This window comes from Folsomia candida, unplaced genomic scaffold, assembly GCF_002217175.1.
Source record: "Folsomia candida strain VU population unplaced genomic scaffold, ASM221717v1 Fcan01_Sc001, whole genome shotgun sequence".
NCBI classification, from domain to species: Eukaryota; Metazoa; Arthropoda; class Collembola; order Entomobryomorpha; family Isotomidae; genus Folsomia; species Folsomia candida.
Window position 1 is genome coordinate 1666644 of NW_019091193.1, and position 27463 is coordinate 1694106.

A 27463-nucleotide genomic window follows, 5' to 3' on the forward strand; every position below is an offset into this window, starting at 1 on the left:
GGCACTTGAGCCACGCGGAAGATGGAGACGTACAGTGGGGAGAGTTGACTTTGTGCACCTGAAGTGTGACTATTACACCAAAAAGTTGACTAAAATTTAACTCCGCCGATAGAGCAAAGTTTACACCATTTATTGACAATGTTTAATCTAGTTTGGTCTGGTTTCTACCCAGAATTGATTAAACTCTATTTTACTCAACCTGAAGTCAAATTTTATCCAATATTGAGTAAACTGAAAATTAATCAACTCAACCGTGTAAAAATTGCACTCTCGAAGTTTTGCTTTAATTCGAAATTGTGGAAAATTTGATCAACATAGTTTTACTCAACCGGTTGAGCTCAATCTTCTTTAGAGTGTGGGCTGGGGCGACCCCCCGTGCTTCCATTGTATGAATTATTTGGTCTCCGGGTCATAATAGTAAACCCAAGTATCATATCCAACTATTAAAATATGAATCAGGTTCCAGGTTTCATTTGAAAGGGCAAAACTTTCATTCCAAAAGTCGATTCGATCCTGTTTTTGAGATGCCGAAAGCAATTTTAGTACACAACGGGAGGAAGCCATTTTCATACCGAAGTCTTCAGTTAACATGGAACAAATTGTTAGTTTTGGAACACCCATCTCATCTGCTAAATAGGACAGTTTCAATCGCGGATCTCTCATTATTGGTTCCTCTAGTTTCCGGAGCCTTTCTGTGGGAGAAACAGATTTTGGGCGTCCTAGCGGCTTTTTGTCCGAGACCTCTTTTCGCCATCATTTGAAATTATTGACCCAATTGAATTTGTGTTTTGTGTTTAGCAGTTTTCATTGTAAATTTTAAGCATACGATCATAAATCTGCGACACCGATTACCCCTCCAGCGTTAAAAATTAAATTACACTACGATATTTAATTTGCAAATCTGACATTTTTTCCGTCGAGGTAAAGTTTGATGATTGATTGCTAGTGTTAATGTTAACCTAAAGATCTAAAAAAAATCACAGGATCCTAAATGTATCCGAAGTTTGTTATTTCATCAAAATTCTGGCCAGAAACAATGCGGAACATACCTTTTGAAAATCAATAATAAAACACCTACGTAGATACTTGCGATAATCGTCCTAATCAAGAAATGTATGCATAAGCAAAGCAAGTAACCATTAATCAGTGGACTGCTTAGTATTAATGGAACCATTCGTACACTCTTAGGCAACTGGTATTGAATTATTACGAATCATTACCGAACGGAGTACATATATGACTCTACCGGCATCGGTAATATCGATCGTTACGGGGCAGTAATGAGGTGGTAATGCAATCTGTACCACTCAGAATCAAACTATGACCAACCCGGTAAAGAATCATTACCAAATCAACACCAGCTCGGAGTACATATGTGAATCTACCGGATGCTTTACAGTGTATGTATCTTATACCCTTTTCGTACATATACACAACTTTCATACGCTGTAAGAAATCACATATTAAATGAATTGGTGCACTATAAAGAATCCGGTAGAGTTATTTAGATACACATAAATATGTATACAGAATTTAGGATTTGTAGTAGCTCCTTACTGGGTAGTAAATTTAGCATTACAATGACATTGATGAAAGGTAATTCTTATGTATTATTACCGTGCTGGTATAGTCATACATGTACATACATACACACTTATCTACTCCGATCAGTCATCAGTAATGATTTAATACCAGGTTTCTAAGTGTGTACAAACCTTATTACGTTAATTAAAGGTGCGTCGGTGTGATGGCTGCAAATGAATTGGGTTTACGGACTACATATATTATATTATCTGCCAATCTGGCCGTTTGTTATTTAAAGAATGACAGTCGCGTATGTAAATATAAGTATGTTCAGGCAATAAAAATAATATGCAATCAATTTATATATGTACACACATATACTAAAATTATTATTATCTATTTGCATACAATTTGGGCTTTGCTGCAGTCCTCGAAATTTAAAGACTGGAGTTGTTAAAATTGTACATAAAGTCCTTCAGGAGGTGTAATTCAATTCAGTTCTGCTTTACCTGCATGCTCAATCTATTTAGCTTGCCATAAAAAATCGACTAATAAGTAGGATTTATCCTACGAAAGTATAACCGATCATCCATTTGCTAATTTCTCCTGTTCAAGGAAACACAACAATTGTAAGGGAAAATTTCTCTAAAAAATACCTACACATTTTAATCATTTAGCTTAAAGAAGATCGTCTAACTTTTGTAAATTTGTCTGTCATCTTGCTCATGTTCGCATCAGCGTTTACAAAATTCTGTAATTAGGGCGTGGTTCAGGTGCATAATCAACAAGCTACTTCATAGATATATAGGTACACCGTCTCAGTAAATATACAAATATACAAATACATAACATTAACATACTTAACATTCAATAATTTATGTACAAACATATGTATGCATGCACCAATGTGTTTCCTTTTTTGCATGAATTTTGACTGAAAACTCAACAACAATCGTATTTCTTGTATTCCTTTACCCTTACCTTTAGCATAATGTCCGATTAGGGTACCAATCTTGGGATTAGTGAACCTGAGATGCGGCGGGGTTACTGTCGTCGTTTGCGTTCCAAACTGAATTTTTATCAGTAAACCTACTCTCGTGACATAAAAGCAGAATATGTATGTCACTAATCAAGATTATATTCCTATTGGTCGGGGCTGGCTATGTACATATGTAGTTGATAAGTAATATCGAAAGGAATGTGGATTACGTTTAAACCAAATAAATATGTGGATAGATATACATACATATGGAGCTAAATTTTGTCCGATTGTCCCACCAACATGGAATATAATTGGTAATTTTTTATTTCGAACTTCACTTCGAATAACTTCATTAGTGCAATGCATTTTAATTTTAATAGATAAATAACAAACATTTATAGTATTCAATCTTTAAATTAATTACATGCACGCACGCGTGGTAATCATAGTGTCAAGATTTTTGTCCTGGCAGAAATAAATGCATTTGCATATTAATAAAACATCCGGGTGTAATAAGGTTTGCAATGAAGTGGCTCATATTTTACTTGAGCTAAGAATGCGTCGCAAATTTAGTTCCAGAAAAAACTAGAATGGGTCAAACCACTCGACTTGGCGTGGAAAAGAACAGAATTTATGAGTTAACACATATAGTGCACGAGGTTGATAGATAAATATGTACATATTGATATTGGCATGTGAATTTACCAATAATCAGTATATTGGCTACATACATAATGCCAATTGATAACTACCAATTAATTAATAAATGGATAAACTTGACCAAAGTTAGATTACGCCACAATGAAGTTGAAAACTTAATGACTAGCTTCACCGTATGCAGTTTTAATTTAGGGAGTCATCATTCTTTAGCAAGTTATGTGCATTAATAACCCAAATCACGTTTTTGAGATGCGTCTGCAAACTGTGTATCTAGTTCATTTTTAAGAAACACGTGTATTTTACTCGAGCCATTCATACATAAAGGTTGGAAATACCCATGTCATGTCATCTGCCTTGACCACTTTTGCATCCGAGAAATTGTTCTGCCAAATTGATTTTAACTGATTCCTTTTTATCAAATACGATATCTTTGTCGTGCCAGTTATGTATTGTGTTGCTCACGTTCACCTGTGCATTCCAAATTTGCGCAGTAGTTACATAATGTCATCTGTCAACCATCACGTTGCACAATACAACAATCTAATCTCTCTTAAATTCCATACAGCCCACATAATACATACATTCATAAATAACTCTTTTATAAACTGGACCCTCTTACGTGGCACCAACCACTCCCTGCTCATCCCGGCACCATGAAGGTAGCAATTTTCCTCGCGCTGGCCCTTGTGGCCCTCTCCTCCGGACGAGAAACTGGACTTCGGCACTTCAAAGGGTGAGCTCCAAATGCTTAGAAATCCGGTATCAAAATAATACCAAGCGGAACTCATATTAGTCTACACTCTTAAAAACCAGGTGTTAATCGTCACGGAACGGTGTGCATGGTGACAAGTTGTCACTGGCTGGTGTTAATTTTACCACCATTGGGTGCGAAACATTATCACCACACGGTGAAGTCACATATGCACATCTTTCCATGAGGTGACGATTAGCACCCGATTATTAAGATTGTATCAAAGTGGCAATACCATGTACCATGAATTCTTACGGACCGGTATTCATACTTTTAATACCAAGCGGTACTAAGTTTAATACCGAGAAATCAATACATACTAGATTTCTTCCAGTGTACAAAATTACATTACCATCACCTTCACAATTTAGCATAATATAACGTAATTAATTTGCATACCTTATACTCTCACAGGTACAAAGTTTTCTCCGCGTTGACCACAACCCGGGATCAGTTGGAGGCTTTGAGAGTGCTCTTCTTCAGTGACGAGTATGACTTCTGGACCACGCCCAACGGCCTTGGAGTGACCGACATCATGGCGGCGCCGGAGCAGATCGCACAATTAGTTGAGGTTTTGGAACAGCACGGAATGAATTACACGATTAAATTTAACGATGTTGAAAAGTGAGGGGAACCCAAATCAGAAAAATTTAAAGTTTCCTAAAATTCTTAATCCTCATTTTTTTTAGGTTGGTGGAAGAGGAACGAGAAGCAAATACAAGAGCTTTCTCTGGAAGAATCGATTGGGTCTCGTACCCAAATTATGCAGCGGTAAGATAATATTTTTACTGATAAAAAACAATTTTTTCAAAAATTATCAATTTGCGTTCAAAAAAAATATTATTTTTTTACCAGATTCTCGATTTTCTGACCACGATAAACTCCAATATTGCCACCGTATCCGTAATCGGACAAACGACGGAGGGCCGTGACATCCACGTGGTCAAGATTTCGAGTGGCGGGCCGCCCAAAAAGTCCATTCTCATTGATTCCAACATCCACGCGCGAGAATGGATCGCGGGGGCGACCGGAACTTGGATTATCAACGAGCTTATCACCAACGCTGACACGTATGCGGGGATTTTGGAGGAAGTCGACATCTACGTCATCCCCATGATCAACGCCGACGGGTATGAATACTCCCGCACTAACGATCGCATGTGGAGGAAGACTCGCAGCGTGAATCCTGGCAGTTCTTGTATGGGATGTGACCCTAACCGAAATTTCCGCTTCATGTGGGGTAAGTTGAGATTATGGCGGGAATTAGAATTCCACACTTTAAAAAATCCTAACAGGTGGCGAGTCCACGTCACCGGATCCATGCTCTGACATCTATCACGGAACGGGACCATTCTCCGAGCCGGAGACGCAAGCCATCGAAAATTTCGTATTGGCGTCAGAGGCAGCGGGAGTACAGTTTCTGGCCTACATGACGCTTCATTCGTATGCTAACGTATGTAAATAATAGTGGGGGTATTCATTACGAGTTCGTAACTCTATAGAAAAAAAGTTCGCAAGTTCACAAAAAACTGGCTTGAAAATTCATTAGCGAACTTGGCAAAATTTTGCAAAAAAAAATTGCGAACTGAATTAGATATTTTGTTAGAATTTTTTTTATACTGCGATGCGAACATACGCACTCTTCTTGAATACCCCCAATATATTTGTGTGGAATGTTAAATTGAGAAGTCTCTAATTTAAGATGTAATTATTTTATCAGATGTGGCTCCTCCCATGGGGTTACACTGGCGGTGTTTATCCCCCAGATTTCCCAGCACAGGTATTTACTGGTCGATTTCTGGTAAACTGGATTTTATTTATTTTATTCTCATATTTCCTTCTAGTTGAGCTTGGGGCAAGCTGCGATCGCTGCGTTGCGCGCTGTTTCCGGAACGATTTACGAAACTGGACAGGGAGCTGATTTGCTATGTATGGAACGATTTTAGAGCTGCTTCTTTTGGAAATCTTGTGACAAACTATGTTTCCAATTTTTCTAGATGGTGTGGGTGGAGCTAGTGACGACTGGGCGAAGGATCATGGGATCAAGTACACCGCCACGATTGAAATGCGAGGAAATTCTTTTGTTCTCCCGCCAGAACAGATTATTCCAAATTCGCGCGGTTCGTAGAAAAAAGTCATCTCACCCCAGTACCCTAATAATATTAGTTTTTTCTTATCTTGCAGAGGTATGGGCTGGACTTCAGGTCGTTATTCAGAGGGTTATTGAGACCGTTCCTGTAGAGGAGGACCCCACCCCTGTCGAGACTGGTACATATTAATAAAATTAACTATCCCATTACATTCTCCCCCTAACTTTTCACAATTATTTACAAAAACAGTGACCACCTGCGGCGGTGAGGTTGAAGCCAGCTCGGCCCGAATTAATTTTCAACTCGACGCCACCATCCCAGCCGGACAAACCTGCATCTGGGTCGTCAAACCTACCTTTGACCGCACCCGGGTGAACCTGGTCTCTTCCGGGCTTCTCTTTGGATCGGGAATTTACTTCACCGAATTTAACGCATATTCGGGAACCCCAGGAAACCAAGTCGAAATGTGAGAGTTTCAAAACATTAAAACTTTTAAAACGAAATTTTCAATATTAATTTCTTAGCGTGAATGTTGGGGAAGATTACATCCTCTCTGGAAACTTCTTCCTCGTCACGCTCACCGTTGGAACTGGTCCAAACCAAGGGTTCAGCCTGGACTGGTACTCGAGCGGGTTAGCCGGCGGTCCCCCCGCCTTTTCCGGATTTGCCGCCCTCACCACGCCCACCGGCTCGTACAGCTACCCAGTTGGGGGTGGCCAGTATGGAAATTCGGAAAATGCCCTCTTCATCGTCAGCCCGGAAACGGCGGGAGCTCGAACCTTGACCTTTACCAGGATGGATGTTGAAAATGATTCGTCCTGCTCGTACGACGCTGTTTCCGTGTTGACCTGGGTCAATAACCAGTACTCCCAGATTGCTAGGTATGGCTTCATGCACTCTTAGGAATCCGGTACTAAAATAGTACCAAGCGGTATCGAGATAGGACTCTGCCAAAGTGGTATTGATAAGTACTTAATACCGAATAGCTCGGTATAAAAGTTTTATCATATCGGTAGCAAATTTTTTCGGACCGGTATAATTTTAATACCAAGCGGTAGCAACTTTAGTACCGAGAAATTAATATCTACCGGACTTTACCAGATTTCTAACACTGTGGAAATGTATTGAAATGCACAAATATGTATCTAATAATTTCTTGTCGGTCATAGGTTCTGCGGAAATTCGCTTCCCACCCCGTTCAGTCTCCCAACCGGCTTGGCCTTGGTGACCTTTACGTCCGACAGCAGCGTTACCGGGACCGGATTCGGCTTCAGCTGGGCTTAAATCATTTAAGCTTGATTTATTGTGCATAAGTTGTGAGGATTATTGAGAATAAAATCAAATTGGTCATTTATTTCTTGATTGTCGTATGTGTTTTCATAAATTAAGGTAACTATGGCATGTTTTACCAAATTTATTGGTAATACAAATATATTATGAGCATAATTTGCATAAGAATGAGTTAATCAGATTGATTTACGATTAGATAACAGATTAACTTAATCCTTTGCGTGGGGAAATTGCGACAGGCGAGTTTTCTTGTCCGTTGAAGTCGCCCGCAGTCTTCAGTTATTTCAGGCAAGGATGCAAATTGAGCAGGTTACGAGCTAAATAAATTTCAAAATTTAAGCCAAGGTGAGAAAAAATTGACAAGTTTTTACCAATTTGACCCCGTCAAATTGATAGGAAGGTTCTGTATTTTCAAACTGGTAAATTTTTACTAACTTAATTCCATCGCTTACGGCTGATTAGTTTGAACTCAAAACTTTTGAGTTGTTTTTGAAAAAAATCATAAACATCAACAAACGACTTACTAAGGAGGACAACCCTTCACCGACAGAATCACCGATTTCGATGCCCTTTGAGTATGTTGTAGTCCTAGGTGAGTCTAGCAAAAGTGAAGAAGGATTTCATTCCATGGCCCCATTTGCGCCCGCCACACCCACTCAAAGAGGAATCCCATGCCAAACTGGTCGCATTAAAAAATTCACCAAAAATCCATTTTTAATGATAATTTGATAATTTTTGCACCTTTTTGATCCCAGATAGTTGGTTTATCGTATCTAACATGAATTTCAATTTTTTGAATTTTTTGAATATTTTCGAAAATTTCGTGGATTTCGAAAAAATCAAAATTTCAAAAAAGTTGAGTTTGCTATTGGATATGATAAAGCAACTATCTAAGGTCACAAAAATGCTTAAATTGTGAAAATCCGACCAAAATTGGATTTTTGGTGATTTTTTGAATGAACGAAAACAGGGTATTTTTCGTGTTTTACGCACCTTTGAGTGGGTGTGGCGGGCGTAAATGGGGCCATGGAATGAAATCCTTCTTCACTTTTGCTAGACTCACCTAGGACTACAACATATCCAAAGGGCATCAAGATCGGCCATTCTGGTAAACTTTAATTGGGTTAGTTTTTATAATTTTGTAGACAAAATGATACTCACTTTTCACACTTGTTAAAAATAATTAATATTTTAATTGACTATCACGGCATAATTTAAATACAGGTAATACATTATGTATTACTAGTATTTAAATTATCTATTTTTCTATTATTTAAAAAATCTTGCTTTTTACGTTTTGGTTTACAAAATTGAATATTTTATCAATCTTGTTTTAAAATTAACGACTAATAATAATAATAATTCATATTTAATAATTTCCGCTTGCAGAGTCATCGAAATAATGGCAGCCAGGTTCATCCGAACCCCGGATGGTGTTTTTAAAGCTAAATTTAACACGGAAGCTGATTATTGGTCGGTTGTCTTGCCCTACGTTGACCATAAAAAGGTTACATTATTAGATACGAATTAATTAACTGTAATTTCATACAGGTGTCATTAATTAAATGCAAATTTCAATATTTAATTACAGTACACCATTGGCCACGTCGTGGGAGACGCAGGGGGATTTCATCTTTTTCAGGACCACGTGCACCCAGTTGGGCACGTGGAACTGGAATTTTGGCCTGGAAATCTTATGCGAGGATCATGAGTATTGGGTCAAAGCGTTAAAGGTTGGAGGTATTAAACTTACTTCATAATTAAATATTTTGCTAATAATAAAATAATTTAGGGAGACGAAATTTTTAAAGACGGCGTAAAGCTGGATGACGAAGTAAAAAAGCCGCTAAATTTTGGCGACACATTCACTATGATCAAGCGCCGCAACGATATTTCTGGTGGACTTGCCATCTTTTCGTTTGAGGTAAAAATAAATTTCAAAATTACACCATATCAACTAATTTGAATAATTTTTAATTTTGTGGTAATTTTAGAAACGCGAGTACCGTAACCTTTTAGAATACTGTAGGAAAACTTGTGCCTCGGACAATGCGAAAGAATTAAATTTCATGTTGGATCGAAATCAACTGGTAAGCAAAATGTGAAATTGTTTAATACTTTACACCTCTAATTTTATTAAAAAATGGTGTCTTATGCAATCACCAACCTTTGAAAAATTGAACTTTTGAACAATTTTGGACTCGCGGATAAATTTGGGGATGCAATGGTTTAAGTTTAAACAAAGTACACACATTTTATGGAAACCAGACTTTTGATGAACCAGAAATTAATTGTAGACAAGCTGACATAAGAAATTTCAACTTTTATTTTTTGATTTCGTTGCTATTTATTATACCATCGCATTCAAAATTTATCTAGGAGTGAATTTTTCAAGTTTCTGACTAGTTATATTTGGTGCATTTAAGTAAAGCCAACTCATCGGCAAAACTAATTTTCCCCTTAATTTCCAGATTTTCTCCAAAGTTCTGTCCCATCTCTCCGTGCGAAGCTTGAAGAACGCTCGGCTAGTTTGTCGACACTGGGATGAAGAAGTGACTCCAGTGCTGCAAAAGAAATGCGCCATAAAGTTTGTCGATGATTGGAAAACTTTCAATCCTTCTCTGAAATTTTCTCCATACATTGGTGAAATGCGGAATGTCTCGGGTTGGCCAAACTGGAAGATAACCTTTCCTGACCTACCAGCCAAGGAGGATGACCAGAAAAATTTTGGGGCTAAGTTCGTCATCGATCTCAACTGGTTTCTCAAGCCGAGAAGGGGACATCTCGTCAAGACTTTGTCCTTGCGGGGGGACATCCTCTCCGATCAAGATTACGGGTTACGTCTCGATACCGTTTCTAGATTTGAAGACACCTTAGAAGAATTGTGTGTCCACTTTGAGATGAGACTTTGCAACTCTGACGGCACCGAAAAGGAATTTTCAAGTCGGCCCGGCCTATGTTTCAAAGTATTGAAAAAGTTATCTCTGGAATTGAGTGAGAGTATGTTTTCCTCTTCCCAAGCACGACCGGACACACTGACCGCGAGCTGGATGAAAACTTGGGCCGACGCGGTAAAACACGTGACCTCCATTTCTATTATTGGGGAGGATATTTTGGGGTCAAGATTTGTCCAGGAGTTACAAACAACGGGAACTTCTCGGTATAAAAATTTGAGGGAAATCACTCTAACTTGCAAACCAGAGGATGGCATCAATTTTCTCGCCGATTTGAACCAACCACTGAGCAAGATGACGTTGACGATACCTCTGAAAAACCGACATCTTCCCGACTTTGAGGATCTGCTAAAGAAATTCGCCCCGTCCCTGGAATTGCTGAGTTTTCGTGTCTCCATGGATAAACTGAAGAAAAAGTCGCGTTTCCTCATGAATATGCCACGTTTTCCTAAATTGAAAAGTTTAGATATTCACTTTGGAGAGGACGATTTCTTAGAAGACGGAAATTGGTATTGTTTTATCAAAAACGTGCCTCGATTAAGCCTCGCATTTCCTCCGTTGCCGGGTTCACGTGACGACGTTATCGACTATGGACGCCACCTTCCCGAGATTCGCTCCATCGTCGTGACACCAAACATGGGTGAGGATGATGAGGATGATTTTTGGGACACGTACAGCGACCTTATTGACAGTCTGCTTCCCAATGAAGTAGGACAAAGTTGTAAAACTCTGCAAAATTTTGTTATTTTGAGGGATGATATTGAACCTGAGACGCTATATCTTCAAGCTGCCCGGCTGCCGGAAATATTTCCCAATGTCCGGAACGAATGGATGGTGAGTTTGAGGGGGATGATTGATAATTAGAGAAGTAATTACTCATTAATCTGAATTTATATTTATTAAATTTGTTAATTAATACATATCATATTAACCACTTAGTGAGTAATGAATGAAGTTTGCAATGAATGGGTTTGCAATGAGTAATTTAATTTAGATCCTTTAAATTTCCTAATTAAATTCGCAGCAGTAATTCATTATATTAATTTGTGGTTTTTGTTACCTCTCATTTTCATTATTAGTGAGTATGTATTTCAGCTATTTAACAGAAATAAATTCACATGTCCATCAAATTCCGATACATATTTGCCATCTTGTTTTAATTCGATTTTTTATTCTCTAACCACATGATTTCCGCCAGTATTTTGCAACCTGCAGGATTAGATGTGCATACTGTATTTTCATATATTGTCTTTTGTATTTGTAAAAAAGCTTTAAAATTCAAAATATACGATTACCGGATTACTTGCACATTTCGCGAAACTGGTTTATGAAAAAACTAATTTTCAAAATTTAACTGATCATACGGATTTTAATGGTAGTGTTTACTGAGGATGGGGCGTCCCCCTGATAACGTTTTTGATCATTAATATCTCTGGCGCTATTAGAAATTTTGAATTGAAATTTTTAGAATTTGTTCACCTTATAGTCAGCATTATGGGTCTAAAATTTCAATTCGCTAGTGTAAATAGCACCAGAGATATATTGATACGAAAAAATGTTTCTGTTTAAAAGAGTTTCCAAAACTGATTTTTTTTAAATTTCAGAATATTTTTAAAACACTCTGGAATTGCGAATTATTCATAGAATTTGATCTGGGTGGTATGAAAATTTGTGGAATCTATGTGGCTTTCATCAACAACTCATAAATCTCCCAAAATGTTTTCAACTCATTCCATACCAGGTGGATTTGTTTAAAAAGCGTGAGAAAAGTTTTTTTTGTGGTAAATGGAATTTTATAAATCTCAATAGTTGAAATATTTTCATGTTTATTATTTTTGCAGTTAGAGGAGACCTTACTGATGGTAATACAAACAGATTTTGGAGTGCAAATATTTAATTTCGTGTTATGGAGTTAGTTGGAAAAAATTAGCGACATTTTGACACATTGGGGGCTGTTATAACTTTTGGTCTGAAACTCTACACAGTAATGTTTTTATCAAACTTTAAACTGTATTGTGTACTGCAGACATGGGGTCACATAATTTGCTATTTCCTGACATTTTTAGGTTATCAACAACTGCCCCATGTGCTTCCATAGGGTAATTTATGTCTGGAACAAAAAAAATCATAAGTGTTTTACTCTGGGGTTAGTGGAAGGTCTGCCATGTACACTAGCGAATTGAAATTTTGCACCCATAATGCTGACTATAAGGTGAACAAATTCTAAAAATTTCAATTCAAAATTTCTAATAGCGCCAAAGATATTAAAGGTCAAAAACGTTATCAGGGGGACGCCCCACCCTCAGTATTATCAGAACTTGCAAAGACACAAATCCAATAAATAAATTTACTAATCTAACACAATTTAATGCACATTCTTTTATTAGTGTACAAATGTTGATTACATTCATTTCATAGTTCCATTTTACTCTTCAGATTTCAGAAATTCATCTTAAAATAATTTTACCGCATACATAAGTAATTAATTCATTAAGTATTTAAATTATAATCGGTAAATAATAATGTGGTCGTTTTCCCATTGTAATAATTCCTCACAAATTACAAACTATTGATGAGGCAAGGATACCGAGATTTTTTGGAAGGCGTCCAATCCCACCGAGTCGATCATCTCCTGAGGCGACGAATTGCCTGCGAGGAGTTGATTATCCACAATAAATTTGATAACTTTCTCCTCCAAAGTCTGTAATGACACGAAATTCTAAATATAACTTAATCAATTGAATATATGTACTTAATATTGCGTACTAAAGCGTTCGCGGAGGAAGCGTTCCTCGCAAAAAAGGAAGCATTTTCCTCGTTGATGTTGCTGATCAGAATTTTCTCGCATTCATGACGAATACTGACTTCGCAGTAAGAGTCAGCTAATTTCATAAGGTCTAAAAATATAAGTAAGGCTATAGATCAGTTCTTTTGTAATTTAAAAATATTATTTCCATTCAGAAAAATAAATAAATGCACATTGTACCAAAAATATTTTCATATTCGTCCTCCTGGAATTTGACCTTGTCACTGTAAATGTAGAAGAGTAGTGCTTCAAATATGTCATGCCTTGTATCCTTGACCATAATCGTCCTGCAAAATTTGCACGTAAACAATTAAACTTTGCAAAAAAATAAGTTCATACTTATGTCAAAAGTTCTCACGAAGATCCTCCCTTCTCCTCGTTCCACTCTTTGCTAAACATAATTTCGAAATATTCACTTCTTCCGGCAAGAATACACTTGTTCGCGGTGATGGACTTCCCCTCCACGGAAAATGTAACGTCGACATGTTTCTGTGATAGAGATAAATCAAATATAGAGGTAATTCGCGTCAACCTTCGTAAACTTATGTACGAAGATCAGCATACGAACGAACCAAAAAACATGCTTTTTATGCATCTTTGTAAGATTTTATAACTTCGTAAGAAAAAATTATCTTAGAATTTTTCGTAAGTTTCGTCAAAAGTTCGTAAGTTTAGTAATTTTACGTCATTACGGACTTACGAAGGCTGACGTGAATCGCCCCATAAATTTTATAAGCAATATAATCTAACTTTATACCAACCTTATTTTCCCACAAGTTGCAAATGTCATCGCTCACTCGGCGTCGTGGCGGTGGTTCAATTTGCGCCGAAATAGTCCGGTAACTTATTTCACCATATTGAAAATAAAGTTCCTCCATTGACGCATCAGTTCTTGGCAATGTAAGAATATTAAATAACGGGTATGGATAACAGTTGGGGTCGTCTTTATGACAGTAGGAAAACACAAAACGTGTCCTATTCTTCAACTCGACAACGACGACGTCTTCAGTTCCACTACAGGATGGCGCGATATCTTCAATTTTGTGATCCTCGAAGAGTCTCTTTATGATGGGCGACCCACACGAACACGATGGGATATCCACGTCCAAATAGTGCAGCTCTCCTTCTCCAGTGAGGGCAAAAATATAATCGCAGCTTCCCGTTATCTGCAAGACAATTAAAGTTTTGTGCAGTCATTGCAGTGAATTTACGTGTTTTTATAAGAAAGTGGTACTAAATAATAGGTTTAAAATGTTACCTTTTTAAACGGTACGGATCCCAAGACCTTTTGAGGTACCTTGTCGCGCAATTTCCATTGATATAACTGTCATCAATATAGCATCAAAAATTAATAAGTGGAAAATATTGTGTAAAAAATCTAGTAAAATGATGCTTCCCACCTCCCCTTTTGAAGTCAAAGCGACGCGACGGAGGGTGTCTTGATAGGTCATCCGGATATTTTTTCTTCATCTCTCGTGAGTTCCGTGTATATAGCTCTCTGCTAGCTTTAGGATTGGTCATGGCAATTGAATTACAGTTAATACTTTTAAAGTTGGGGACAAAAGGAGGGTTTATTTTTTGAAGTTCACTTTGTTTCAATTTAGTATTGTCCTTTCCAATTTTTGTCACATATTGCATTTGTGCATGAGATAATGGTTGATTTTGAGCACGGATGTCCAATTTTATTTTGGGAAAATTGTTACATATTTTCTGGTAGGTTTCCAGGTTTGAAGGATGCGATTTTACATTTGGAGGAGGACACATAAATTCTTCTTCCATTGTGCTCACAGGAATTAATGGTCTTGCCACTTGTTGGTACTGGAAGTCTCTTTGTTGTCTTTTTAATTTACAATTTTTATTTGTTAGTTTTCTTCGTCTTAGCGTCCTGGCTGATGGTTTTCCCTTTTTAGAAAGATTAGCTATTTTATTCAGTTTATATTCTTTATATGTGATTCCTTTTGACATGTTGAAAAACTAATTTATTTTAATGTCAATTTATTTTAACTTGAATCTTCCACTTTCACTTTTTTTTTATACTAAGGTAAACTTAAACTATATGTGTAGTTTAACTATTTCACTTTGTGCAGAATATATCTTTTTTAGCAAGAAAGTGAATAAACGTTGTGGTGCAACGTAATGATTTTGTGGAACATAAACTGCTGGAAAATTAGAAAGTTTCTGGTGAACCGGAACTATTATTTTGGGCTAAAAGTATATAGAAAAATGAAAAATTCTTATGTGATGACATATGGTAATATTCTTAAAATAATATTCAAGTAATAATATTTAAGTTAAATTGGTTGAGTTATTTTTAAAATCCTTTAAAAAATTTACTAATTGTTAATAAAATTTAAGAAATCTTAAAATTAGTAATTTGTATTATAATATATTAAAATTAATAAAATTCGTAAAATTTGAAAATAATGTATATTTATATCTATTTTAAGGAAGATTATTAGTTAAAAATTTTAATTCTTAAGTAGGGCTCTAAACTATGTTAATAACTTCTTATTTGTTCAGATCCTCCCAATATTTTTCTTTGCTGCAATTAAAAATAAATTTGTTTAAAAATCAATTTTTCTCAAGTAATGTATTTCTTTTGCGACTTGTCGCGAAGGGTAAGAAGGAGCAGAAGCATTAGAAGTGGTAGCATTAGTTTCAATAGTGATTTGATTTACCTTTAAATTATCTAAATTTTTATTTTTTACAAAAAATTATTTTTTACAAAAAAAGTTGGGTCTTTCTTCATTTCAGTTGTGTCTAATTCAATATACGAGTCGTATTTTTTGTCATTAAAGTATTTTCCGAGAAAGAATATTTTACGTAATTTAGGAAATTTTCGTCCAATAAAATGTCGATTTTTTGTGATGAGAAAAAAAGTCAATATAAGAAATGCTGATAAAGTTATAAAGAATATTGCAGTGTTTTTGTATTTAGAAATTGGATCCCATGTAATATCTTATAAAAGTCTAGCTAATCGTAATTGCTCTGAATTAAAAGATTGTCCGTTTTGTTTTAGCCTTATCATTTCGTCAATTCTAGTTTTTTGTTGAAGTTGCTGCATTAAATTAATTAATGTTGATTCTCCTGATATGTCTGATACAGAATAAACTCCTGCTTGATCAAATGCCAAATCTCTAATTATGTATTGAGAATCGGTTTCTCTTGGAGACGGTAGATATGGGATGTTGGAGGCCGGAAGAGAATGGTTGGATAGTTGAATCACTTGTGATCCCATGTCAAAAAGCCACAAAGGCGGAGGGCATGCACTAAATGTTGGTTTGTCTAAAATCTCATGGCTGAGACCCTGTAGCCAGCCTTGTGATTGAACATGTTGATACATGTAAACTACTGGATACTCTAAAGTACAGTTGGTTTGCCTCAGAAACATGTATTCCCATATTTCAACACATTTTGTCACACTTAATAAATTTCCACGTAGAGTAGATCGGTAGCGTCCATCACGGGTAAGAGCACGAACTGTTATTGAAGTTGATCCTGTTTCAGCCATAGCACGCAACATCTCGAGGTCTAATTGCTGCGATCTACAGGTATCTCTATGTATAGTCTGTAACGCGTACGTAACATCATCTCGAAGCACATCATATAAATATTGAAGTTCTCCATTTATTTGTTCGGAACTTTTAAACTTTGGTTCTTGGAGTTCTGGCATTTCACTTCTTTTCAGTCGCTCTGTTCCACGAACCGCTCTTTTAAGCGTCTCTGAGACCACGGTTAAAAATTCAACTTGTCCTTTCTCAGTCGGGGTAAACAGTAGTCCTTGATCTGAATAACCTACCGTTCTTTTGCAGACTCTAGTTGAATACGGGTTAGAAATGGCTAAATTCACACCAGGACACGAAATTCTCGTATCCGTCATTAGACATTTTGTGGTTTCACCTTCAGCTAGTCTACAATAATCCACTTGGCTTGGTATCCAAATCAAAATTCCTTCTGAAGTTGTACAGTGCCCTTGATTAGCTTTACATGAATCTGTCACTTTTGTCATTGTTATTATAGTGTCGTCTTTATTGTTAATACTAATCTTCATGGCAGTGTAGTGGTAATTAACCGTTAACACTTCCGTAGTTTTCGGCCAAGAGTAGTCTGGGACAGTGTGCTCGTTATTTGTCCAAAAATGTCCATCTGCAATTGCTTTGAGAGGTTGTCCATTGGGTGCTTTATCCTTGAAGACCATGTTGTGGCAATCATGGACAGAAACGGCTTCCCTGGTTGACCATTTATCACTACTATAAGTTCCAAAGAAGAAAAAACTACGTCTGTCGTAATTTGTCTCTTTGTAGCACTCAAACGCTGATATTAATTGTTTAGTTATGTCTTGCCACCAAAAAGTAAACTCAATCACTTTAGAAGGTTTAGTAACGTTAAAAAGTGGGCATTCAATTTTAGGTGTAATCTCCATAAAACTCCCTCGCTAAAACCATTGCACAAAATAAGTGGTACTTCTTTTCTGTCCATATTCAGAAAATAGTCTTGAATTGGCACTTCAGCTTTCACATTGTTTATTACGAAGCACAAGATTACCAATCTGATTAAATTCGTCATTTTAAAGGTTAAATTCATAATCGTTATGCCAAACTGGTGTGTAACGGATTCGTTTAGTTCGTCGGGAAGGAGTTATTATTAGACTTCGTTCTGCCTGTTCTGTAGTCTCTTCGTCGTCGTCGTCGTCAGATTCAGTTTGCTCGATTTGTATTTCGTAGGTTTGTCGTATTTCATGTAAGATATTTTTTGAAATTTCTCTCAAATCTTTAAACGAAAATTTAAAATATTGCAACCACGAAGCCAAAAATAATGTTAAAACGGGGAATAAGTGAATATCAGTGTAGATAAAAATTACATATTTACATAAAAACTGCAAGATATCGAAATCAGATCCGAAAATTAGTAGTTTTGTCTTACTTAGTTTGCTTTTTAATTGCAAAATTATCTCTTTCGAAAAAGGGGAATTAATATTCATCTGCGTAATTTTCTTTCCCTCAATTTCAGTAGATGATTTTGAAATTAAGTCGTGGGATGTATTTATTTTAATAAATGTAAATACTTTACAAGAATTTAAAACTAATAAATAACTTGTCGGTTCCTTTTTTACAAAATTCAAAACCTCCTCTTCGTTCATGAAATTACCGATACAAATATCAAATGGAAGATATGGGATTGTGTTAAATTTACATTCCGTAATTGGTTCTATATTCAAATTTTTTAATGTGAAAATCATATTATCCACATTTTCTAATTCTTTCATAAGCAGATTTAGTTGTTGAAAATTTTCGACATCCTCATCGTCTTCGATTAAAAATACCTTTACAAGACGCATTCTATTTACACCTGCTTTAATTATTCTATTTGTTTGTTTACATTTTACAGTGTAACTGTGGTCATTTATTTTTCCGATCACTTCGTATTCGCCCAGATATATTGGAATAAATTTAATTGATTGACCGATTCGTTTAGTCTTCTTGGGATATTTTAATTTAACTATGTCTCCAACGTTAAACTCGACTGGTTTTCTGTACTTATCTTCTCGTAGTTTATATCTCAATTGTTCTTTTCTCAAAATGCGTAAAACATCAGTTCGCAATGCCTGTAATTCTTCATATTTTAAATGAATAGAACTCGAATCATCAGGATTATATTCATATAAAAAATTTGGTTCTCTTCCATTCATAATTTTAAAAGGAGATTGCTTAGTACTTTCTTGAGTAGTTGTGTTGTAAGCCATTTGAAGTTGGACTAATTTACTATCCCAATCGTCATGATATTCATTTACGAAGTGAGAAATCATTCTACTAATTATAAAATTTAGTCGCTCTGATAGACCCTTACTTCTGGAATTATATGGGGTTATAAATTTGTGCTTGACTCCAAATAATTTTGTATGAGTATCTAACAATTTTGAAACATACGACATTCCATTATCAGACAATAAATAATTTGGAGCTGTGTGTCGTGAAAATACTTCGTCCAAGAAACGTGCAATTTCTTCAGAAGATTGATTAGGAATTGCTTTGCATTCCATCCATTTTGAAAACATACAAATACAATTAACTATGTATTTATTGCCTGATTTTGAAGTCGCAAAGGGCCCCAAAATATCTGTAGATACATAAAACCAAGGTCGATCTCCCGGAGGAATATTCATTAACATTCCTGGTCTTTTATCGTAATTTGGTTTAAATTTTAAACAAGAATCACATGCTGAAATAAAATTGTACAAATCTATTTTCATAGTTTTCCAATAAAATTTCAACACTAATTTATTGTAACAACGACTGAACCCAAGGTGTGCGGACATCGGAATTGAATGTATATCTGACAAAATTTCAGCTCGTAATACTTTAGGAATTACCGTTCTTGAATATCCTTTCGAGACATTACATAAAATATTATTTTTTATTGAAAATTTTGATTTTAATTCTGGCATATCTTTTATAATGTCCTTTCTTTATCGTTGTGCTGTAATTCTGTGAGATGTGAAAATTCAATTACTAATACGGGAATATCTAATTTTTCGTCATTAACAATTGGTAAACGAGATCAGAGTAAAGTGCATCGGCTAAAGTATTGTCTTTACCTTTTTTGTAAACAATTTTATAATTATAGTCCTGGAGAATGAGTGCCCATTTAGTTAATCTGCTGGAAATTCTCTTAGTATGTACTGCGAATTTAAGTGCTGTCAGTGGTTCGTGATCAGTGTGAATTGTAAATTCTTTTCCATATATATACGGATGAAATGTTCGTAACGCGAAATAAATTGCAAATAGTTCTCTTTCTATTGTACTCCATTTTTGCTGACTGGCGGATAAGGTTTTGCTCGCATAAACAACTGGTTTTAATTGCGCTTGCTCATCTAATTGTAGTAAACTCGCACCTATGCCGTAGAGAGAACTGTCCGCAAAAATATGACAATACTTCTCTGGATCATATAAAGTAAGGACTGGAGGAGAACAAATAGCTTGTTTCAAGTTTACAAAGGCTTGCTCTTGTTCTTCTCCCCAAATATAAGGCTCTCTTTTACGTGTTAATTTTGTCAACGGATATGCCAAAAAACTATAATTTTTGATATATCTGGACAAATAATTACACATACCTAAAAATGTTTGTAATCTTTTAATTTCAGTGGGTATTTTAGGCGCAGGAATATCCATAATTGGTTTAATTTTCCTAGTGTCTGCCCTAATTGTACCATTTGAGATATAATGACCTAAAATATATGTTTCAGGTTTTAAGAAATCACATTTTTCTATTGACAATTTTACTCCATGTTGTCTGAAACGTTCAAAGGTTTTTCTCATGTTTTCAATATGTTCTGATATAGTATTATCAGCTAAAAATATGTCATCTATAAAAGCTAACACATTCTCCCAAAGTAACCCACAAAGAATGATTGACATGGCCCTTTGATAGGCTGCCGCCCCATTGCAGACTCCATAGGGTAAACGTGTAAACTCAAATAGCCCCAATTGTGTAATAAATCCAGTAAGGGGAATAGATTCCGGATCTAATAACATGCTCCAGAAACCACGCGCGACATCTAACGTTGAAATAAATTTTGATCGTCGACCAATCCAATCTATGATCGTGTTTATGTTGGGCAAAGGAAAAGAATCCTTATGGACCTGTTTGTTAAGGGGGCGATAATCTATGGCTAGTCTGGGGGAGGAGGAGGGGGAGGAGTCATTTTTTGACCTATGACCGTCCAGAACGATGACCACACCGCAGCCCCAAGGCGAATGAGATGGACGTATAACTCCTTTTTCTAATAATTCTTTCACTTTTTCGCGTTCAAACTGTTCTAAGCTAGCTGGTTTTCTATATGGAGACTTCCTAACAGGTTTAGCCCCTTCTAGTAAAATAATTTTGTGTTTATAACAATTAATTTCACCTATCTCGCCTGGTTTTGCAAAAATATCGTTATATTCTTTTAATAAATCTGCTACTAATTTTTTATTTTCTGTGTCAGCTTCTGAATGTATTTTAGATAAAATTTTCTTAATATGTTCCTCATCATTTGATGTGTTAACGTGTTCTTGTTTAGGAGTTTCTGTGTTTAAGTGTAAGGTAGTTTCCTCTATTGGCAAATTTTCTAAACATTTTATTTCTGCAACATTTGTGTTTCTTGGAATTATAATCTTTTTATTGGACAAATTCATAATAGGAATTGTAATATTTTCATGATATTCTTTTCTAACTAGTATATCGGGCATGTGCAAATTTAATTTGATTAATTGATGGCTCATTTCAATTATATTTAGTTGGTTAAGTTCTCCCCTAAATTGTACTTTGATTCTTTTAATTGTATTTGCTGGGATCCGTTCATCCTTCTTTGAAAACACTTTAATTAATATTTGCGGGTTTTGTTCCTCACCTTCTTTTTGTAAAAATTCTTATTTAGTTTGACCCCCCTCTGTATGTGAAAATTCTGTATTTGGTTGGGCACTCTCTGTATGTGAAAACTCTGTATTAGGTTGATCACCCTCTGCATGTAAAAATTCTATATTAGGTTGGGCACTCTCTGTATGTACAAATTCTATATTAGGTTGATCACCCTCTGTATGTAAAAATTCTGTAATGGGTTGGTCCCACTCTGTGTAACTGTTCATAAAATCAAAATTGTCTTGGTTAAGCTCATTATGTTGCCCTGTATTTAAAGTCTCATTTATTGTAAAATCTGCAACATTTAATGAATCTTCCTTATTCATAATCCCAATATCGATCGGCTCCATGCTTACATGTGTATCATCAATTAAAATGTCATCGTTTTTGAAATCTAATAATACCCCATGCAATTTGTGAAAATCAGTCCCTAATAGGAGATTGAATTTAAAATTAGGAACTACGTATACTTTAAAATCTATTTGTTCCGCATTAGGGCCAATTGTAATTTTAATATTTGAAAATCCTATTGTTTGCATGCTCGATTGAGTGACTCCCGTAATATTTACAATATACGGCAATGGCTCAATTGTATCGCAATAGGCCGCATCTATAATAGAAGCACTGGAGCACGAGTCTAAATGTATATATGCAAATTTATCATTAACAAGACCGGGCATTTTAGTTAATTTATTTGCTCCGATATTCATCGTGTATTCATCATAGGTGGGTTCCTCCCTTGATTGTTCATCGATTGATTCTGTGGGGCAGATTGGCTCGTTTGACCTGAAGTCTGAAGATTGGGATTGATTTGCGAAGGCGAAGCTCTCTGATTGACGGTCGTCGGAGAATCCCGCCCCTCGGCGTTTCCCGATCTACAATTATTTGCATAATGTCCATGTCTATGACATTTAAAACAAAGAACTTGAGCTCTGCATTTACTAGCAGTATGACCTTGGCGTCCACATGACCCACAATTTCCCGAACGACATAGCTCTTCAGTGTGGCCAAATCTGGCACAGTTTCTACATTGAATATTTGCCCTACAAACATCAAATGTGTGGCCAATTTTATTACAATGTGTGCATTGGGCTCTGGGAGTAAGATTTTGAAATCTTTGATTTTGATGATTTGGTACAAAATTATTATTTTGAAATCCTTGCCTTGGTTGATTTTGTGAATAATTTTGGTTTGAGAAGTTTTGATATTGATTATTTCTAGGAGTAAACTGGGGGTTTTGAAATTGTGGTCGGTTTTGTGGTTGAAAAATTGGTTTGGTATTATTTTGAACAGATTTTAAATCCAAAATTTGCTTATTTTGGATGGCCAATACTTCTAGAAGTTTATCCAATTTCACCTCACTTTTCTTGTTTTGCATATCTAATGCGTTGGTAAAATCGTTCAACGCCTTATTTGTATGTGATTCCGTAACATTGATATCTTCAAATTTGGAAATTAAAAATTGCGTATCTGATATACGTCTAACTTGGTTTAAAACTTCGTCTACAGTAGTAAAGGCCATGGGATATATTTTTTCGAAAAATTGAGGTTTTAAACCTCCTACCAAATGTCTGACTTTAGTTTTCTCGTCCATAGATGAGTCATAGTCATTAATTAAATCCAATTTCGAATAAATATAATCGTCTGGACTTTCTCCCGTTTTTTGCGTTCGAGTAATCAACTTGTCCTCCGCTATTTCTTTGCTAGCTACGGATTTAAAGGCCAACTGTAATGCGTCTGTTAATTCTTTCCGGGTGATTTTAACTGTAGTTACAGTACTAGCTTTTTTCTGAGTATTAATAAAATGCTGGTACCACAGCAAGGCTGTGTCCTGTAAATAATTAGGAAGTTGAACTACTTTAATATCGTTGTCCCAGTTATTCGCAATCGCACAATTTTCGAATTTTTGCAAATATTTATAGGGGTCTTCCGAACTTCTACCGGAGAATTTTGGTGGAACTACTCCTAATTTGATTGGTTTCGTCATTTTTAAGGATTAAATTGGCTATTCAGTGTTATACTATATCCCTAATCTAAGAAGTTTTTACTTTTTCGGGGTATAGAATATACTATGACCTTTTCGATAAGCTTTTGGAATATCTACGCTTTGGTTGGAATCCGTACTTTTGTTAAAAATTACGTCTATCTTTTTGCCTTCTTTAGTTTTCGTAATTAATTTTTTATCCTCATTTAATTTAACCAAAATGGGTTCATTATCATTCTTCGGTTTTTTATTGAACATGGTGTAATTTGTAAATAATAATGATTTTGAAATGTAAAATTAGTTGCAATCCCTAAAATTTTAAATTTATTCAAAATTTCCGATTCCACGAATAATTCAAATACTAAATCTAAATACTAAATATTTGGATTTTTGAGATTCAGAAATTTTAAAATCAAAGCCATTTATTTTGCCTCACCTAAGAAAAATTCTTTATTTCGATGGGGCGTAAAACGTGCTATTACCTACTGTGTATGGTTTAGGAATTTCCTTCTCATGGTATGAATTGCCGGATTCGTTGGATGAAGTTAAGCTAATTTCTACCCATTTGTTTTGCTCCAAAACAAAAGCTAGCTAAATTGTTTTCTAGCTAAATCTATTTTGCCAATTTTTGGTTCTGCTTGTTTTGATGTGGATGCTGTAGCCTTCCACATTATGAGAAAATGTATGATAAAACACCAAAAATTTACAAAAATGTATAGATTTTATTTAAGTTCGTAAAAATAATGTATCATTACACCATCCCATTTGTTTTCTTCATGAATTAATAAGTTAATATTCAAAAAAAATTTTTTGTAATTTTGAAAAGGAACCGAAACTAAGTTTTGACAAAATTGAAGTGGGTATTGATCATTCTTATTATCAAAATAATTGGGGTGAGATTGACGGTTGATCAATAAAATATTTAATACCAATGTCGTTGATTTTAAAATAAAAATCCCTTGATAATATACTAATGATATTTGTGTAATATCCTCCTTCTTGATTTCACAAGCTGGGAAGATTATATTGAAAGTCTGCATTTGAATGGTTGCAATAATTTTGAGATTCTGAGAAAAATTTAAAAAATTCCATGTTTGTAAAATATTGTAAACAATTTGTGTTTCAATTCATAAAGAAAAATAGATTTAAAGCATAAGTTGAAATATCTCAAGTTATTTAGTAAATAGGTTGTAATTTATAAAGAATTTTAGTCAAAAATTTGTTAGTGTGTAGAAATACGCTATTGCATTTTTAAATATATTTAGTGTACAGGAATATAAAAATGTTAAAAGTTTATTGGCTGCATATTGAGTACGCCGAAAATAAGAGAAAGTTGTTTGAGTAAGCTATTCAGACGTATGTATATAGGTATAGTGCGTAAATAGGAATATTTGCTGGTTGAAGGTTGTTTTCATTAATACGCCGTTCCTAAATAGTTGAAAGTTTCTGAAAAATATAGTTTCTGCTGAAAGTTAAATAGTTTAATTTCAAAAAAAAATTTTTTGAAATTATTGATGAAGTGTGAAACAAGAGTGCGTATGTAGATTTGCTGTCATTTTAAGCAAAAAAAAATTTTGAAAAAATTAGTGGGAGCTATATTTTTAGGAAATATTAGACTGAAATCTGGTTAGTAAATCCCGGGTTTTACGGCAACATTTATGTTACGCGTAATAATTACAATGAACAAAATGGATTTGGAAGGGAATTTTCTGGTTTTATTTTATAAAAATTGACGCTGCCTTACATTTACAAATAATTGTTTGTTTCACAACTGGTTAGCTGTTGCCACCATAAGTGTCCAAACGGTACGAAATGAATGGGTATTGTACATAGAAAATCTGGGGTTTTTATACTGGAGAATTTGTATGGGGACTTGAAGGGTCTTCATGCGTCCGGTGCGTGATAGTCCAAAGTCCAGGGTTGTAGAGATCTAGTTGAGGAGACGCCCTTGAACTTTTCATTACGAGTATAAGTATATAGCTTCATTTATAGTTTCATTTATACATACATACGTACTTATTTTAATTATTAGAAATCTCTGTTAACAATATTATTTAATATTTTTGACATACATATGTATATGCCGAATGATGTGTACATTATAAAATGTGCATAATAATGCGTAACAGCGGCCTAATTGATCGACAATTTCCTGAGTGTGTTTGTTTGGGTCGTCAGGTCGGCGGGGCCAACTTGACCAGGAGAAGAGGCGTCCTTCCTCCGTTAGGGCAAAGTTAATTTTTCGAGTGAAAAATTCTGGAAACAAAAAAAATTAAAATTACAGTTAGAGAGGAAAATTTGGCCACGAAGCCTAGAAAACGAGTTTTTCAAGCTTCTACTCCCAGTCGATATACAAAAAACGTTTTTATTAAAAATTGGCTAAAATGTGAGTCAAATAGAATTTGGAAAAATTCGATTTTTTACCGAGCCCCAGTGAAACAATGTATTTTTGTGATCAATCAAAATGTGTATGTATGAACTGTACCTTTAACCCGGATTCCGGAAAGTTCCTGAATTTTGGAAACCTTGCACACATACCGACCAGGGTTAATATTTTCAGGGAAAAAGCAGTAAGTTTCGTCTGTCTTGGTTACTACGAATCCAAGCTCGTAGTTGGCAGCATGTGCCAATTTTGCCGTTTTCAAAATCTCCTCTCCAGCCGCCCCCACGTTTCGAAATGCAGACCATAGTTTCAAGCTTTTTTCTGGAATGACACCAAACGAAGTGGTGGGTGGTTCCATTGCAAATCAGGAATTAACTAAATGGGGGATTTTAAATCGATGTGCTAAAGTTTGTAGTTCAAAGTTGAAACCTGGGTGTGCGTGTGTTAGCATTTGAACTTGGTGCTGGGACTTCACGTTGCCCCCGAAGGGCTTAGAAATTGTGAAAAGTGCGATTCATAGAGTTATAAATATATCCAGAGGGAGTACCATGGCTCTTTGTCCAGTGAGAATGCAAAGCACGTGATGTTTTGATTTGGTTGAGAACATAAACATTACGTCATCACTCCACCACCATCTCCGCACTGAACCCACCATCACTAGAATGTACAGGGTGTCCAGGCATGTGTTGTATGTATAAAATTCTGCGAGGTTTCGAGACTCAGTTTCAACGTGTGGTCCAGGTACCATGTTGCCAAACTTGTTATCAAATTACGATAACCTTCAAATTTTCATTATTTTTTCATGACAAATATTTACGAAATAGTTTTTAAGTAATTCTTAACTAATGTTTCTGACCATGGTCAATAGACCAACATTGTGGTTGTATGGAGCCCCTGTTCACATTCATTTTGTTTCCAGCATGAGAGCCATCATACAAAAAGTAAATCGTCATTTTAGTCTGTTTAGTTTGAGGACTCTCGGTATGGTGGCTGGTACGCATGCAATTTTAGATCACCCAATGAATTTCATAGCTCTTGTCACCCGTTGGTGTGATTATTATTTAGTTGTACGCTGCGGTGACCTTATGTGGCAGATTCTAGAAATTCCCCGAATCTTTGGTTAGAAATTCCCAGAAAAAAAAACATGCATCGTAAGAATGTTGGCTGGACTGCCTAACCTTAAGTGAAAACCGTAATAATGCATGTGACTCTACCGAATTTGACAGCGTACATAAATATGTTCTCCAATATTTCATACCTACATACATAAATATTGAAAAGTAATTAATAAAAAAGAACATTTTGTACAAATCGTATATATTCCCCATCAAGCACACGCTCTCTCACGTCAAGATAGGTTAAAGTTCAGATATGCCAGGTTTCAGCCGGATTTCTTCCACAGATGCAAATATAGTAAATGCGTCGCATTCACTGATATACACATATGTAAATAAATACATATGTACATATGTGTTTAAATGCACAGTATATACATATGTATGTAGATACATATGTAAATTAAGTCATATTTATTAATTTGCAACACCCACATCGCACTTATTTTTACAAATAGTCTCAGCTGCCACATGCATACAGAAGCAGTGAAGGGTTTGTTGTTAAGGGTCGGGGTCCTCGGGGGGAT

At 35.5% G+C, this 27463-nt stretch overlaps 3 protein-coding genes across 3 annotated transcripts; 2 read left to right on the forward strand and 1 right to left on the reverse strand.

Moving 5' to 3' along the window:
- The first annotated feature begins 3747 nt into the window (after positions 1-3747).
- On the forward strand, positions 3748-7361 carry LOC110856456 (carboxypeptidase A2). The gene is made up of 12 exons (XM_022104939.2): positions 3748-3899; positions 4332-4541; positions 4607-4688; positions 4773-5157; positions 5213-5370; positions 5638-5697; positions 5762-5846; positions 5915-6037; positions 6102-6185; positions 6257-6473; positions 6532-6888; positions 7177-7361. Exons 1-12 carry the CDS (start codon positions 3820-3822, stop codon positions 7289-7291), a joined length of 1956 nt encoding a protein of 651 aa, XP_021960631.1. The 5' UTR covers positions 3748-3819; the 3' UTR covers positions 7292-7361.
- Positions 7362-8359: 998 nt separating this feature from the next.
- On the forward strand, positions 8360-11360 carry LOC118433495. The gene is made up of 5 exons (XM_035845470.1): positions 8360-8804; positions 8889-9030; positions 9090-9221; positions 9292-9387; positions 9769-11360. The coding sequence occupies exons 1-5, from the start codon at positions 8728-8730 to the stop codon at positions 11113-11115; spliced, it is 1794 nt and encodes a 597-aa protein (XP_035701363.1). The 5' UTR covers positions 8360-8727; the 3' UTR covers positions 11116-11360.
- A 1457-nt stretch (positions 11361-12817) lies between these two features.
- On the reverse strand, positions 12818-14508 carry LOC118433918 (regulatory protein NPR3-like). Its single transcript, XM_035846423.1, has 7 exons — positions 14458-14508; positions 14316-14381; positions 13819-14223; positions 13416-13546; positions 13238-13344; positions 13018-13148; positions 12818-12952 (listed from the first exon to the last, which is right to left on the reverse strand). The coding sequence occupies exons 1-7, from the start codon at positions 14506-14508 to the stop codon at positions 12818-12820; spliced, it is 1026 nt and encodes a 341-aa protein (XP_035702316.1).
- Between the last annotated feature and the right edge of the window lie 12955 nt (positions 14509-27463).

Bases quoted from the DNA above. Each gene is read 5' to 3' on its own strand.
- LOC118433495 (XM_035845470.1), top strand. From the start codon at position 8,728: ATGGTGTTTTTAAAGCTAAATTTAACACGGAAGCTGATTATTGGTCGG. The intron at 8,805-8,888 runs GTTACATTATTA...ATTTAATTACAG, and splicing joins CCTACGTTGACCATAAAAAG to TACACCATTGGCCACGTCGT. The intron at 9,222-9,291 runs GTAAAAATAAAT...TGGTAATTTTAG, and splicing joins TTGCCATCTTTTCGTTTGAG to AAACGCGAGTACCGTAACCT.
- LOC110856456 (XM_022104939.2), top strand. From the start codon at position 3,820: ATGAAGGTAGCAATTTTCCTCGCGCTGGCCCTTGTGGCCCTCTCCTCC. The intron at 5,698-5,761 runs GTATTTACTGGT...ATTTCCTTCTAG, and splicing joins CCCCAGATTTCCCAGCACAG to TTGAGCTTGGGGCAAGCTGC. The intron at 6,889-7,176 runs GTATGGCTTCAT...TGTCGGTCATAG, and splicing joins CAGTACTCCCAGATTGCTAG to GTTCTGCGGAAATTCGCTTC.
- LOC118433918 (XM_035846423.1), bottom strand. From the start codon at position 14,508: ATGACCTATCAAGACACCCTCCGTCGCGTCGCTTTGACTTCAAAAGGG. The intron at 13,547-13,818 runs GTTGGTATAAAG...TCTCTATCACAG, and splicing joins GCAACTTGTGGGAAAATAAG to AAACATGTCGACGTTACATT. The intron at 13,345-13,415 runs GTGAGAACTTTT...CAAATTTTGCAG, and splicing joins GAGGAGAAGGGAGGATCTTC to GACGATTATGGTCAAGGATA.